Source organism: Sardina pilchardus, chromosome 1 (assembly GCF_963854185.1).
Source record: "Sardina pilchardus chromosome 1, fSarPil1.1, whole genome shotgun sequence".
In the NCBI taxonomy this organism is placed as follows: Eukaryota; Metazoa; Chordata; class Actinopteri; order Clupeiformes; family Clupeidae; genus Sardina; species Sardina pilchardus.
Window position 1 is genome coordinate 10,535,366 of NC_084994.1, and position 14,989 is coordinate 10,550,354.

A 14,989-nucleotide genomic window follows, 5' to 3' on the forward strand; every position below is an offset into this window, starting at 1 on the left:
TGGTATTTCATTAGACTAAACATTTCAGTAAAGGCCTTTCCACAGTCAGAACACTGATGTAGCTTTTCTCATTTGTGAGCTTTCTGGTGATTCATTAAAGAAGACCTTCGAGTAAAGGCCTTTCCACAGTCAGAGCACTGATGAGGCTTTTCTCCTGTATGTGTGCGCTGATGTGTGACGAGGTCTGACCTAGTCATGAAACTCTTCCCACATGTAGTACACTGATACGGCTTTTCTCCTGTGTGGATCCTCTGGTGTTCCTTTAGATGAGACATTCGATTAAAGGCCTTTCCACAGTCAGAGCACTGATGAGGCTTTTCTCCTGTATGTGTGCGCTGATGTGTGACGAGGTCTGACCTAGTCATGAAACTCTTCCCACATGTAGTACACTGATACGGCTTTTCTCCTGTGTGGATCCTCTGGTGTTTATTTAGATGAGACCATTGACTAAAGGCCTTTCCACAGTCAGAGCACTTGTATGGTTTTTCTCCCGTGTGTATGCGCTGATGGACAGTGAGTTCCCAGTTGGTCTTGAAATTCTTCATACATGTAGTACACTGACAAGGCTTTTCTCCTGTGTGGATCTTCTGGTGATCCTTTAGATTAGACCCCTGACTAAAGGCCTTTCCACAGTCTGAGCACTTGTATGGTTTTTCTCCTGTGTGGATCCTACAGTGTTCCGTTAGTATATGCCTGAAACGAAAGGCCTTCCCACAGTCTGAGCACTTGTATGGTTTTTCTCCTGTGTGTATGCGCTGATGGGCAATGAGTTCCGAGTTGATCCTGAAACTCTTCCTACATGTGGTGCACTGATATGGCTTTTCTCCAGTGTGGATCCTCCGGTGTGACTTAAGAAGACTCATCTTACAGAAGACTTTTCCACAGTCAGTACAATGATGTCCCTTAACCTCAGTATGTCTCCTCTCGTCTGTGTTGATTTATAGCAGAAGAAAAATGGGGAAACATTGAAAAACAACAAGTATTAATATTACATTTTGACAATATGTAAACAATACAAATAAAAACAAAAATAGGAACTTGCCTGTAGGAGCAGAGTCTTTCTGAATATCTTCCTCCTGGTGAATTTCCATCAGTGGAGACTTTTCCTTTTTGCAGTCAAAAGTTGATGATGTATGTTTTTCGGTCTTGCAGTCTTGATCCAGTCCAGGGTTTTCTTCCACTTTTTGAACACCAAACAGGTATTCTGGAAGGAAATCATCAAATTCTTCTTCTTTTATCTCCTTCACTGGCATAGGCAGCGGTGTTGGTTCAGTAAATCCTGACATGACTGACTCTAGTTCTGTGATATGTGAAAAATTCCACTCCAATATTATATCAACTGATGGATGAAAAAGCAAAGACTAACAAACTATATATGTTCTATGCTTAGAGCGTCCTCTTGCCCACCTCTCAACATGAGAGCTCAGAAATCTGACCACTCTGGTGTTTATAAAATGCTTTTTCTCTCTGACCCATTAGGATCAACTGACCAATCAGTGACTGGAGTATTTATGATGCTAATTAGAATGATAGGGCATCAAGTGGGCGTGGTCACCTGCAGACTCTCCACAAAGGAGGGTGGGAGGGGGTGTGAAATTAAAGATGGGGAGAGTAGGAACAGGTTGTGGGTAATGAACAAAGAAAGCTCCAATATTTCCTTTTGTAAGTTTAAAGCATCACTGTGCCAAACTAAACATGTGAGTGCAGAAAACTAAAACCATCCCACAGTGTTGATATTATGATTTCTTACCTATTAGGTTGCTAGTTTCAAATAAGCATCTAAATTTGTTGGTAGTCTCGTTTCCATTCTTAACAGTCATTACACTAAATTGTTGTAGTCAGAACATAAAAATGTACTCTTGCTATGAAAGTATTCATTCCAAAAATAAAGACATTGCTTTGAGTTTGCTAAATGGTTAAATGTTATCTTCATGATTTTGTGCAATGTTTATTGTTCCACTTTTTTAAACAAACGATTACACGTATAATTAAATTTATTTGAAAATGCCCATATGGGAGAATGGTGGTGGTGCATTCATTGCTTTTTCAAAAGGGAGCAGTTATCCAACTGACGACAGTTACACAGAAAGGAGGCATGGTTGTTAATGAAGCACACTTGCAGCTCCCAGCACACTTGCTAGTCTGTTCCACTGTGTGTTTTTGGAGTGCTAAGAAGAGGCCTTGTCTTTGAAGGATTTGACTCTTTTCTCAGTTCTACCAAGCATGAATCCTCTAGGGTTCTCGACTTTGAAAAACAGCCGTTGTCCAAATGAGCACCATCAAATTTGTAAACTGCGCTCATAAACATGGACGTTTCTCCCATAATTGTAGTCTACTGCCATTCCAAAAAGCCCAGCAATCAAAAAATTGAGCCAGGAACCTAATGGGCTTTACCCCACAACCAATACGCTGTTTGAAACATTATTTTGTTGCCATGTTATTCAACTGTCACACATATGTTTTATCTGTGAAAGTTGAAAGTATTGTATTTTGTGTTTTTTCTTTGTGTTGTTTCTTTGTCCATTGTGAACTTTTTCAACCTGAATTTAACTAAATAACTGAACCTAATTGCAATTATCTAAGCTAAACAGGGGAAGGAATTTGGTTTGAGTTGTTGGGACCTTTTTGAAAATTATACAGATGTCAAATCAGGCTTTGGTAACCTGACAAGGTTATGATACAATTTGCCTTATTCAGACCAACATGAGCTACAGGTGCTCAAACCACAGGACTGTTGTGTTCTATGGATTTACCAGTGGGGGTTGATAACACACTACCTGTAATGCTAGTCAGTGTACCCTGTAGCCTTGTTTTGGACACCACAAAGGACACCACCTGAATACAGCTAGTACAGACTGCGCTCAGAATTCACCAACCTTTTGGAGTGCAAGTGGACTTGAGTTATTGGAGAAGCTTTCATACGAGTGAGCACTGTTTACACATTTGATGGTCCTCGTGTAGACACAGTCAAGACTGAACTTGCCCCAGAGGAGGTAGGTAGGAGGTGTGAAATTGCCCCAGAGGAGGTTGAGTGGGGGGTAGAGAGGTGTGAAATTGCCCCAGAGGAGGTTGAGTGGGGGTAGGTAGGAGGTATGTAGGAAGTGTGAAATTGGGTAAGAAGGTAACCAACCAAGATAGCTTTCCTGCTTCAACTCTCCTGCTTCATGTTTGTGATGTCAATTCTATTTGCACGTGCATTTATTTTGGGCCTAGAGGTGTGTTTATCTTTTCGGTAATGAGTACAAATCTATGGAGCAAGTACTGTATACCACATACAGTATATTAACTAGAAAAGCACTCAGAGAGCGCAGCTACCTCCGCCTGCATTGTTCTTCCTAGGTTGTCATACATTTGAACCTAAACTATTCAGAACGCCACCACGTGGCCATACCATGCCATTACACCACTTAGCTAAATACATAAACGCCGACGGAATCCCGACGGATCACTCCCAAAAATAATTGTTTCTTCCTTTGGTCAATTCAGACCTTCCCTGAAAATGTAATTGAAATCTATCCATAACTTTTTGAGTTATCTTGCAAACAAACAGACAGACAGACAAACAAACCCCAATGAAAACATAACCTCCTTGCCGGAGGTAATAATCCACTTTCAGATGTCCATCTGAACAAACAATTGTATATAAACAAATAAACATAGATTCATAAAAACAGCATGCAGTGTTCTTTTCAGAACAGTGACAGTGGTAGAATAAAATGCAGACACTCAAGTTACTAGGAAAGCAATTCTCATGTTCAGTTTGAAAAGAGTTTTATACGGCATGTACATCTTCACATACTTGTGTTAACGCACACACGCATGTTTTGGAAAAACTTGATTTTCATTACATGAAAAAAATACTTTTTCGGTAAATTCAGTATTGTTAATGTTTAGCTCTATTGTGTATTTTCTGATGGACCTTAAGAGTTCAGATCCTACTGAAACTCTTCCCACAGTAATGATATGGTTTTACTCCTGGTATTCCATTAGACTACACATTTAACTAAAGGTCTTTCCAGTCAGAACACTGATGAGGCTTTTATTGTTTGTGATCTTTCTGGTGTTTCATTAAAGAACACCTTTGACTAAAGGCCTTTCCACAGACAGAACACTGATATGGCTTTTCTCCTGTATGAGTGCGCTGATGGATGACAAGCTCTGACCTGGTCTTGAAACTCTTACCACATGTAGTACACTGATACGGCTTTTCTCCTGTGTGGATCCTCTGGTGTTTATTTAGATGAGACCATTGACTAAAGGCCTTTCCACAGTCAGAGCACTTGTATGGTTTTTCTCCCGTGTGTACGCGCTGATGGAGAGTGAGTTCCCACTTTCTCTTGAAACTCTTCCCACATGTAGTACACTGACAAGGCTTTTCTCCTGTGTGGATCTTCTGGTGATCCTTTAGATTAGACCCCTGACTAAAGGCCTTTCCACAGTCTGAGCACTTGTATGGTTTTTCTCCTGTGTGGATCCTACAGTGTTCCGTTAGTATATACCTGAAACGAAAGGCCTTCCCACAGTCTGAGCACTTGTATGGTTTTTCTCCTGTGTGTATGCGCTGATGGGCAATGAGTTCCGAGTTGATCCTGAAACTCTTCCTACATGTGGTGCACTGATATGGCTTTTCTCCAGTGTGGATCCTCCGGTGTGACTTAAGAAGACTCATCTTACAGAAGACTTGTCCACAGTCAGTACAATGATGTCCCTTAACCTCAGTATGTCTCCTCTCGTCTGTGTTGATTTATAGCAGAAGAAAAATGGGGAAACATTGAAAAACAACAAGTATTAATATTACATTTTGACAATATGTAAACAATACAAATAAAAACAAAAATAGGAACTTGCCTGTAGGAGCAGAGTCTTTCTGAATAACTTCCTCCTGGTAAATTTCCATCAGTGGAGACTTTTCCTTTTTGCAGTCAAAAGTTGATGATGTATGTTTTTCGGTCTTGCAGTCTTGATCCAGTCCAGGGTTTTCTTCCACTTTTTGAACACCAAAGAGGTATTCTGGAAGGAAATCATCAAATTCTTCTTCTTTTATCTCCTTCACTGGCATAGGCAGCGGTGTTGGTTCAGTAAATCCTGACATGACTGACTCTAGTTCTGTGATATGTGAAAAATTCCACTCCAATATTATATCAACTGATGGATGAAAAAGCAAAGACTAACAAACTATATATGTTCTATGCTTAGAGCGTCCTCTTGCCCACCTCTCAACATGAGAGCTCAGAAATCTGACCACTCTGGTGTTTATAAAATGCTTTTTCTCTCTGACCCATTAGGATCAACTGACCAATCAGTGACTGGAGTATTTATGATGCTAATTAGAATGATAGGGCATCAAGTGGGCGTGGTCACCTGCAGACTCTCCACAAAGGAGGGTGGGAGGGGGTGTGAAATTAAAGATGGGGAGAGTAGGAACAGGTTGTGGGTAATGAACAAAGAAAGCTCCAATATTTCCTTTTGTAAGTTTAAAGCATCACTGTGCCAAACTAAACATGTGAGTGCAGAAAACTAAAACCATCCCACAGTGTTGATATTATGATTTCTTACCTATTAGGTTGCTAGTTTCAAATAAACATCTAAATTTGTTGGTAGTCTCGTTTCCATTCTTAACAGTCATTACACTAAATTGTTGTAGTCAGAACATAAAAATGTACTCTTGCTATGAAAGTATTCATTCCAAAAATAAAGACATTGCTTTGAGTTTGCTAAATGGTTAAATGTTATCTTCATGATTTTGTGCAATGTTTATTGTTCCACTTTTTTAAACAAACGATTACACGTATAATTCAATTTATTTGAAAATGCCCATATGGGAGAATGGTGGTGGTGCATTCATTGCTTTTTCAAAAGGGAGCGGTTATCCAACTGACGACAGTTACACAGAAAGGAGGCATGGTTGTTAATAACGCACACTTGAAGCTCCCTGCAAACTTGCTAGTCTTTTCCATTGTGTGTTTTTGGAGTGCTAAGAAGAGGCCTTGTCTTCGTCTTTGAAGGATTTGACTCTTTTCTCAGTTCTACCAAGCCGGGTTTCTCGACTTTGAAAAACATAATTTGTCCACATGAGGACCATCAAATGTGTAAACAGCCCTCATAAACATGGACGTTTCTCCCTTAACCCTTTAAGGTCCTCACCAAGAAAAAAGCAATGGATTTTTTTTTTTTTTGCATTTCTTAATTCATTAGGACAGCAATAACAAAACTCAATTGTTTTTTCAAACTCAGACCCCACCGTTTTCTAGATTTAGGCCTCTATCAAACGGTTGAGATGTCTGCTCATAGAAAACATCATGCATACAAAAAATATCAAATAAAAAGGGAATTTCTTCCATGTCTTTATTATTCATTCGTATGTCATTAACTACATGGGCATAGGCAACACTACAAATGTTTTGGAGGTCCTGCATCAGATTTGATTAATCTTGATAAATGTCATAAAATGACATTTCAACCATTTGGTAGAGCTCGATCAAAGCATAAAATGACATTTCAACCATTTGGTAGAGCACGTCTTTAAAAATGTATTTGACTGTTATAAGAGTTATTTTTTTGCATTAAGTTGCATAATTATGTTCAATAACACATCTGAAATGATAATGTGTCGAAAAAGTATTCGTACCTTGGAAAATTTAGCTAAAATCATTCCTCATGTGACGATCAAATTTTCTCGGCCTCAATTCCTGTTTAAAAGAGTACTGGGAAAGCATACAGCTCAAAGACGCAATGCCATCTAGAGGATTTGTTTAGCATAGCTCAACTAAACCAAGTGGTAGGGAAGGGTCATTCAGGTTGAGTTAAGCTGAATGCATTATGTCGACCAAACGGTTGCGCAGAACCTTTTAATTGTAGTCTACTTGCATTTCAAAAAGCCCTGCAATCAAATGGAGCAAGTTGAGCCCAGGAACCTACTGTATTGGGCATTACCTCACAACCAATGTGCTGTTTGAAACATTCTTTTGTTGCCATGTTATTGAAGGTGAACCTTTACATTTTTTAAAGAGCTTCATATGTTGTATGTGTGACCGTTGAAAGTATTTTATTTTGTGTTTTTCTTTGTGTTGTTTCTTTTTCTATTGTGAACATTTTCAACCTGAATCTAACTAAGTAACTGAACCTAATTGCACTTATCTACAAAATTGGTTTGAGTTGTTGGGGCCTTTTTGAAGATTATACAGATGTCAAATCAGACTTTGGTAACCTGACAAGGTTATGATACAATTTGCCTTATTCAGACCAACATGAGCTACAGGTGCTCAAACCACAGGACTGTTGTGTTCTATGGATTTACCAGTGGGGGTTGATAACACACTACCTGTAATGCTAGTCAGTGTACCCTGTAGGCTTGTTTTGGTTTCCACAATGGACACCACCTGAATACAGCTCATACAGACTGCGCTCAGAATTCACCAACCTTTTGGAGTGCAAGTGGACTTGAGTTATGGGAGAAGCTTTTACATGAGTGAGCACTGTTTACACATTTGATGGTCCTCGTGTAGACACAGTCAAGACTGAACTTGCCCCAGAGGAGATTGAGTGGGGGTAGGTAGGAGGTGTGAAATTGCCCCAGAGAATGTTGAGTGGGGGTAGGTAGGAGGTGTGAAATTGCACCAGAGGAGGTTGAGGTGGGGGGTGGAGAGGAGGTGTAAAATTGCCCCAGAGAATGTTGAGTGGGGGTAGGGAGGAGGTGTGAAATTGCCCCAGAGGAGGTTGAGTGGGGGTAGGTAGGAGGTGTGAAATGGAAAATGATTGGGTAAGAGCAGGGGTCTCAAACTCGCGGCCCGCGGGCCAATTGCGGCCCGCGAGATGATATTTTGCGGCCCCCGGCCTGAAGTTAAAGCTCAATGTTAGTGCGGCCCACGCATGCATCTGGGCATTTTATATTTTGTAACAATCGTGGGCTGGGCTCTATGGCTGCACTACCATAGCTCAGGCTCGTGACAACAACACGAATTAGCAATTGTTTACTTGCAACATGTTCCAGCCCGCAACTTTCTTTTTTTTTGTTTTCAACTGTTTATTGAGTTTTATAAACAGGGGAAGGGGGGAAGGGGGGGGGGGGGGTGGCAAGACGGTTACATGAGAGCTAGATAGTAAACCATACACATGGTAAAAGAGTTTACAGAAAGAAAAAAAACAAAACAAAAAAAAACACTCAACAGCAATATGTATCACACATAAAGGCAACTCATTGCACAAGGGGCATGAGATCTTGGACCCTGCATATTAATGCCTCCCATTTTTGCAGGGTGGACACCTGGGCCTTGTTCAACCGGGCAGTATGATATTCTAAATTTACAATGCTATCAAAATAGTTTATCCAAAAACGTTTAAATGGTATACAAGGGTTGATCCATAACTGTAAAATAACTTTCTTAGATGCCGTGAAACCTGCCATCAACATTTTCTTTTGGATTATGGAATAGTCAAGGTCCGAGTCATCATTCAAAAGACAAATGTGTGGTGTCCTGGGGATAGTGATATCAAGTAACTGTGACAGTTCCTCCACTACAAATGTCCATAGCTTGGCAACTGTGGGACATTCCCAAAACATATGTAGAAATGTGCCGGGTAAGACATTACAAATATTACAAATAGAATTAGGGGCCCGTTTCATTTTAAATCTCCTGTATGGGGTCGCATATGATCTATGTATACTTTTGTAGTGAATCAGTTGGTGGGCTACATTTTTGGAACATTGGGATAAGTTGAACCAAATTATCTCCCAGTCTAGGGGCTGATTAAATGTAGAGAGCTCCCTATCCCACATTTTTTCAATGGGTAGACATTTAGCAGAATTATTTAATAAGGCGTTGTAAATAAAAGAGACTCTGCCTCTCAAGCAGTTGGAAGGCTTAACCCATTCAAACAAAGGGTGGGATCTCGGTGGTCGGTCCCACGGGACCCCATATGCTCTGAGTGCAGAGCGTAACTGAAGAAAGACAAAATATGACGAAGCAGGTAAGTGGAATGAGTTTTGGAGATTCTGATATGAACACAGGCTATTATCATCATATAAATCACTAAACACATTTATGCCTTGAGAGGACCATAATGGATTTTGAAATGGCTTGCCACCTGTCAAAAGTTTAAAGTTGTGCCAGAGGGGTGCCTGTGCACTGGTGAAGAGTTGAATATTCATGCATTTCCCTGCTTGTTTCCAGATATTCAAGGAGTGTGCAATTATACAACCCAGCCTTAAATTCTGGTTGGCCCTACCCAACCCAGCAAAAAGCAGATCCTGTAATCTATGAGGCTTCTAGCCCGCAACTTTCTGTCAAAATAATAATGCCTAAGTCGCCCCTTGAGGGTATTTTTTATGCGATAAACGACACGGGTTAAAACAGACGGGAGGTACGGTGACAAGTCTCATTTGTAGCCTAGACTCCACCTGCTAGACATCAAGTGTTTCGATTCAAGCAACGTTTTCACGAACTAGCCCCCTCATTAAACTACACGCAGCTAGGAGACGTGCGGTTTGTAATGACGCGGAAGCGATGCATGCAGGCCATATTTGCACAAACTGAAGCAGAAATAGCCTACATCAAATGTTGAAACAAAAAATCACGTTTCATGAGGTCTTGGGTCTGTTATTCACATATCTGATTCTGAAGTATGTCTGCCTTTTGGAGATTATGATCGATCGTAATTTACAGTGATCTGGGTGCGTCTGTGAAGGTGCGTCTTTTGAGTGAACGTTTTCTAAGCGGCTACCATGATTCGACCCTCTGCCCAACATAAATGGAGGTGTTAGTGGTAATTGAGATGATAGTGTCCTGGACCCCGTACAGACAGCTGAAAAACTACAAAGTCACTTGACAGGCACTGATTTTACCAGGCTACTTCATTGTATACAAAAGCGTTGTGTTAGTAGCCTAGTAGGCGTAGCCATAGTTTACTGTTGTTACATTTTACTGTTTTGCTGTTAATTTCTTATGTAGGGGAAATTACAAAAAAAGTAAAGTAAAACTGCTCAAATGTTCAACATTCATTATTTACTGAGAGGTGCATAATTCGAGGTAGTTGTCATCCAGACATCATATGCTGATTAGATAGGTAGGCTATACAGTATTTACACCTTCGTAAACCACAGACTGGGGGGGGCAACCTATGCGGCCCCCCAACCAGTTGATGTTGGTTACAGTGGCCCCCAGCTCATTTGAGTTTGAGACCCCTGGGTAAGAGGGTAACCAACCAAGATAGCTTTCCTGCTTCATGTTTGTGATATCGATTCTATTTGCAGTCATCTCTTTTATTTACATGTGCATTTATTATGTGCAAAGGTGTGTTTATCTTCTCGGTGATGGGTCATTCCACCTCAATTCAACAAATGCCTTCTGCTTGACCATCTCAGATTTCCTTCAAATTTTTACCACCTGAAGAGTAACCATTTAAACTGACTTAGCCAACATATTAGATTGGTACACCTAATACATCCAGAGAAAAACGTTTTTGAACATGGTACCCCCCTTCTGATTTTTGGCACATTGGCGCCCTCATCTAAATCTGCAGCAACGTTCAGATGTCATTATCTCAAAAAGTGTTCAAGCTAAAGACTTCAAATTTTCTGGGAATAATGATTGCTACCTATAGATTCCACATATTCATTCGTAGGCCGTATGTATTGATACTGACTGTGTTTCAATCTTGTGAAATCAGAAATCATGGTTACTCTTTAGATGGTAAAAGTTTGAAGCAAATCTGAGATGGTCAAGCAGAAATTTTCTCTAAAATCCGTTGAATTGAGGTGGAATGACCCTAATGACTACAAATCTATGGAGCAAGTATACCACATATATCAACAATATGAAAAAAGAAAACCATGTAACTTTAAGAAGCTTTATTTTTGCAACACATTCACATATATCATCATTTGAACCAGAATTCATATTCATATAATCCACTTTCAGATGTCCATCTGAACAAACAATTGTATGTAAACAAATAAACATAGATTCATTCATTCAATGTTTTCGATAGAACTGGTCAGTCAGGCAAAGCAACGATTTCAAAGCGATTTTATGGCTATGACAATTTTGCATAGGGTCTCTTTAATATTTAACTCTATTGTGTACTTTCTGATGGACCTTAACAATTCAGCTCTTACTGAATGTAATGCACTGATATAGTTTTACTCTTCTGGTATTTCATTAGACTAAACATTTCAGTAAAGGCCTTTCCACAGTCAGAACACTGATGTAGCTTTTCTCATTTGTGAGCTTTCTGGTGATTCATTAAAGAAGACCTTCGAGTAAAGGCCTTTCCACAGTCAGAACACTGATGAGGCTTTTCTCCTGTATGTGTGCGTTGATGTGTGCCGAGGTCTGACCTAGTCTTGAAACTCTTCCCACATGCAGAACACTGATGTGGCTTTTCTCCTGTGTGGATCATCTGGTGTACCTTTAGATTAGACCTTTGACTAAAGACCTTGCCACAGTCTGAGCACTTGTATGTTTTTTCTCCTGTGTGTGTGCGCTGATGTTTGCCGAGGTCTGACTTAGTCTTGAAACTCTTCCCACATGCAGAACACTGATATGGCTTTTCTCCTGTGTGGATCATCTGGTGTTCCTTTAGATGAGACATTCGATTAAAGGCCTTTCCACAGTCAGAGCACTGATACGGCTTTTCTCCTGTATGTGTGCGCTGGTGGATGTTGACCTTCGAGTTGCTCCTGAAACTCTTCCCACATGTGGTGCACTGGTGCAGCTTTTCTCCTGTGTGGACCCTCTGGTGTGACTGGAGATGCGAACTTCGACTAAAGGCCATTCCACAATCAGAACTCTGATATGGCTCGTCTCCTGTATGTGTGCGCTGATGGTTGTTGACCTCTGACCTAGTCTTGAAACTCTTCCCACATGTAGAACACTGATATGGCTTTTCTCCTGTGTGGATCCTCTGGTGTTCCTTTAGAGTCGACCTTTGACTGAAGACCTTTCCACAGTCTGAGCACTTGTATGTTTTTTCTCCTGTGTGTGTGCGCTGATGTTTGTTAACCTTTGACCTAGTCATGAAACTCTTCTCACATGTAGTACACTGATATGGCTTTTCTCCTGTGTGGATCCTCTGGTGTTCCTTTAGATGAGACATTCGATTAAAGGCCTTTCCACAGTCAGAGCACTGATGAGGCTTTTCTCCAGTATGTGTGCGCTGATGTGTGACGAGGTCTGACCTAGTCTTGAAACTCTTCCCACATGCAGAACACTGATATGGCTTTTCTCCTGTGTGGATCCTCTGGTGTACCTTTAGAGTAGACCTTTGACTAAAGACCTTTCCACAGTCAGAACACTTGTATGTTTTTTCTCCTGTGTGTGTGCGCTGATGTTCGTTAACCTTTGACCTAGTCATGAAACTCTTACCACATGTAGTACACTGATACGGCTTTTCTCCTGTGTGGATCCTCTGGTGTTCCTTTAGATGAGACGTTCGACTAAAGGCCTTTCCACAGTCAGAACACTGATAAGGCTTGTCTCCTGTATGTGTGCGCTGATGGTTGTTGACCTCTGACCTAGTCTTGAAACTCTTCCCACATGCAGAACACTGATATGGCTTTTCTCCTGTGTGGATCCTCTGGTGTACCTTTAGATGAGACCTTTGACTAAAGACCTTTCCACAGTCTGAGCACTTGTATGTTTCATCTCCTGTGTGTGTGCGCTGATGGACAGTGAGTTCCCCGTTCGTCTTGAAACTCTTCCCACATGTGGTGCACTGGAGCAGCTTTTCTCTGGTGTGGGTCCTCTGGTGTGACTTGAGATGACTCATCTTACAGGAGACATTTCCACAATCAGTACAATGATGTGCCTCAGTATGTCTCATCTCATCTGTGTTGATTTAAAGCAGATGAAAAATTAAACAATTGAAAGTATTAATATTATTTTATGACAATAATTGTAATATGGCAATACAAATACAGAAAATAAGTAACTTGCCTATTGGAGCAGAGTCTCTCTGAATAACTTCTTTGGAATTAGAGTCTTCCTCCTGGTCGATGTCCAGTGGTGGAGGCTCTTCCTCTTTGCAGTCAAAAATTGATAATGTGTGTTCTTCGGTCTTGCAGTCTTGATCCAGTCCAGGGTTTTCTTCCACTTTTTGAACACCAAACAGGTATTCTTGAGGGAAATCATCAGACTCTTCTTCTTTTATCTCCTTCACTGGCATAGGCAGCGGTGTTGGTTCACTAAATCCTGACATGACTCCAGTGCTGTGATATGAGAAAAATCCAGTCAAATATTATATCAACTGATGGATGAAAAAGCAAACACTTACAAACTATATATGTTCTATGCTTAGAGTGTCCTCTTGCCCACCTCTAAACATGAGAGCTCAGAAATCTGACTGGACTTTGGTGTTTATATAATGCTTTTTCTCTCTGACCCATTAGGATCACCTGACCAATCAGGGACAGGAGCCTCTATGATGCTATTTAGAATGATAGGGCATCAAGTGGGCGTGGTCACCTGCAGACTCTCCACAAAGGAGTGTAGGTGGGGGTGGGTGGAGGTGTGAAATTAAAGCTGGGCAGAGTAGGAACAGGTTGTGGGTAATTAACAAAGGCTCCAATATTTCCTTTTGTAAGTTTAGAGCATCACCGTGCCAACCAGCAAACATGTGAGTGCAGACAACTAAAACCATCCCACAGTTGATGGAATGACTTCTCCATCTTACCTATTAGATTGCTAGTTTCAAATAAACATCGGAATTTGTTGGTAGTCTCATTTCCATTCTAAACAATCATTACACTAAATTACTGTAGTCAGAACATTAAAATGTGTCGTCAGAACATTAAAATGTATTGCAATGAAAGCGTTCATACCATAAATATAAACATGCCTCCAAGTGTTAAAAGCAATTCAATAAATATAAACATGCTTTCAGTAAGCTGAAGCTGAAGTTTGTTCTTCATGATTTTGCTTAATGTTTATTGCTCTGTCAAACAAATAAATGTATAATTCAATTTATTTGAAAATGCCCATATGTGAGAATGATGGTGGTGCATGCATTGCTTTTTCAAAAGGGAGCGGTTGTCCAACTGACGACAGTTACACAGAGAGGAGGCATGGTTGTTCATAACACACACTTGAAGCTCCCTGCACACTTGCTAGTCTGTTCCACTGTGCGTTTTTCGAGTGCTAACACCGTGTCCTAATTGTAAGCGACTGCGCGACTGTCGGATAGTTTGTGTCCACATTGTATGCGTTAACATTCTTTAATGAACCTTTGTTACGTCGTAAAAAAGTTAATGTCAAGGCGGTGCGACGCGACTAAAATAGAAACGGACAGCGCGACAAAACAGGGTTGAAGAAGTCGCGTTGCAAAGCAACTTGTCGCGTTCGGTCGCATCGCATTCAGTCAGGACATTCCAATTGAAAATACAGCGATGGAATTGATTTTGTCGCATGCATTAAGTCGTGTCGCTTGCAGTTAGGACACGGTGTAAGAAGAGGCCTTGTATTAGTCTTTGCAGGATTTTACTCTTTTCTCAGTTCTACCAAGTATGAATCCTCTAGGGTTCTCGACTTTGAAAAACAGCCGTTGTCCACATGAGCACCATCGAATTTGTAAACTGCGCTCATAAACATGGACGTTTCTCCCATAATTGTAGTCTACTGGCATTCCAAAAAGCCCAGCAATCAAAAAATTGGCCAGGAACCTAATGGGCTTTACCTCACAACCAATATGCTGTTTGAAACATTATTTTGTTGCCATGTTATTCAACTGTCACACATATGTTTTATCTGTGACAGTTGAAAGTATTGTATTTTGTGTTTTTTCTTTGTGTTGTTTCTTTGTCCATTGTGAACATTTTCAACCTGAATTTAACTAAATAACTGAACCTAATTGCAATTATCTAAGCTAAACAGGGGAAGGAATTTGGTTTGAGTTGTTGGGACCTTTTTGAACATTATACAGATGTCCAGGGACGTGCACAGGGGGGTTGCTCAGGTTGCTCGGGCAACTGCCCATATGCCCTTCTTGACTCATGTTG

The 14,989-nt window shown here is 40.6% G+C and overlaps 2 protein-coding genes and 1 pseudogene across 2 annotated transcripts; 1 reads left to right on the forward strand and 2 right to left on the reverse strand.

The window, feature by feature from the left end:
* Positions 1-14,989, forward strand: part of LOC134076331 (zinc finger protein 850-like) — a 769,162-nt pseudogene that overhangs the window by 687,744 nt on the left and 66,429 nt on the right.
* On the reverse strand, positions 69-5,092 carry LOC134077278 (zinc finger protein 501-like). The gene is made up of 3 exons (XM_062533204.1): positions 4,849-5,092; positions 1,043-1,300; positions 69-928 (listed from the first exon to the last, which is right to left on the reverse strand). Exons 1-3 carry the CDS (start codon positions 5,090-5,092, stop codon positions 69-71), a joined length of 1,362 nt encoding a protein of 453 aa, XP_062389188.1.
* LOC134078167 (zinc finger protein 665-like) lies at positions 11,215-12,765 on the reverse strand. The gene is made up of 3 exons (XM_062534309.1): positions 11,840-12,765; positions 11,504-11,755; positions 11,215-11,419 (listed from the first exon to the last, which is right to left on the reverse strand). Exons 1-3 carry the CDS (start codon positions 12,763-12,765, stop codon positions 11,215-11,217), a joined length of 1,383 nt encoding a protein of 460 aa, XP_062390293.1.

Coding starts and splice junctions, on each gene's coding strand:
- LOC134077278 (XM_062533204.1), bottom strand. CDS start 5,092: ATGTCAGGATTTACTGAACCAACACCGCTGCCTATGCCAGTGAAGGAG. Junction 1,301..4,848: donor GAAAGACTCTGCTCCTACAG/GCAAGTTCCTAT, acceptor CACATATCACAG/AACTAGAGTCAGTCATGTCA. Junction 929..1,042: donor GAAAGACTCTGCTCCTACAG/GCAAGTTCCTAT, acceptor AAATCAACACAG/ACGAGAGGAGACATACTGAG.
- LOC134078167 (XM_062534309.1), bottom strand. CDS start 12,765: ATGAGTCATCTCAAGTCACACCAGAGGACCCACACCAGAGAAAAGCTG. Junction 11,756..11,839: donor GGGAAGAGTTTCAAGACTAG/GTCAGAGGTCAA, acceptor CTTTAGTCGAAG/TTCGCATCTCCAGTCACACC. Junction 11,420..11,503: donor GGGAAGAGTTTCAAGACTAA/GTCAGACCTCGG, acceptor CTTTAGTCAAAG/GTCTAATCTAAAGGTACACC.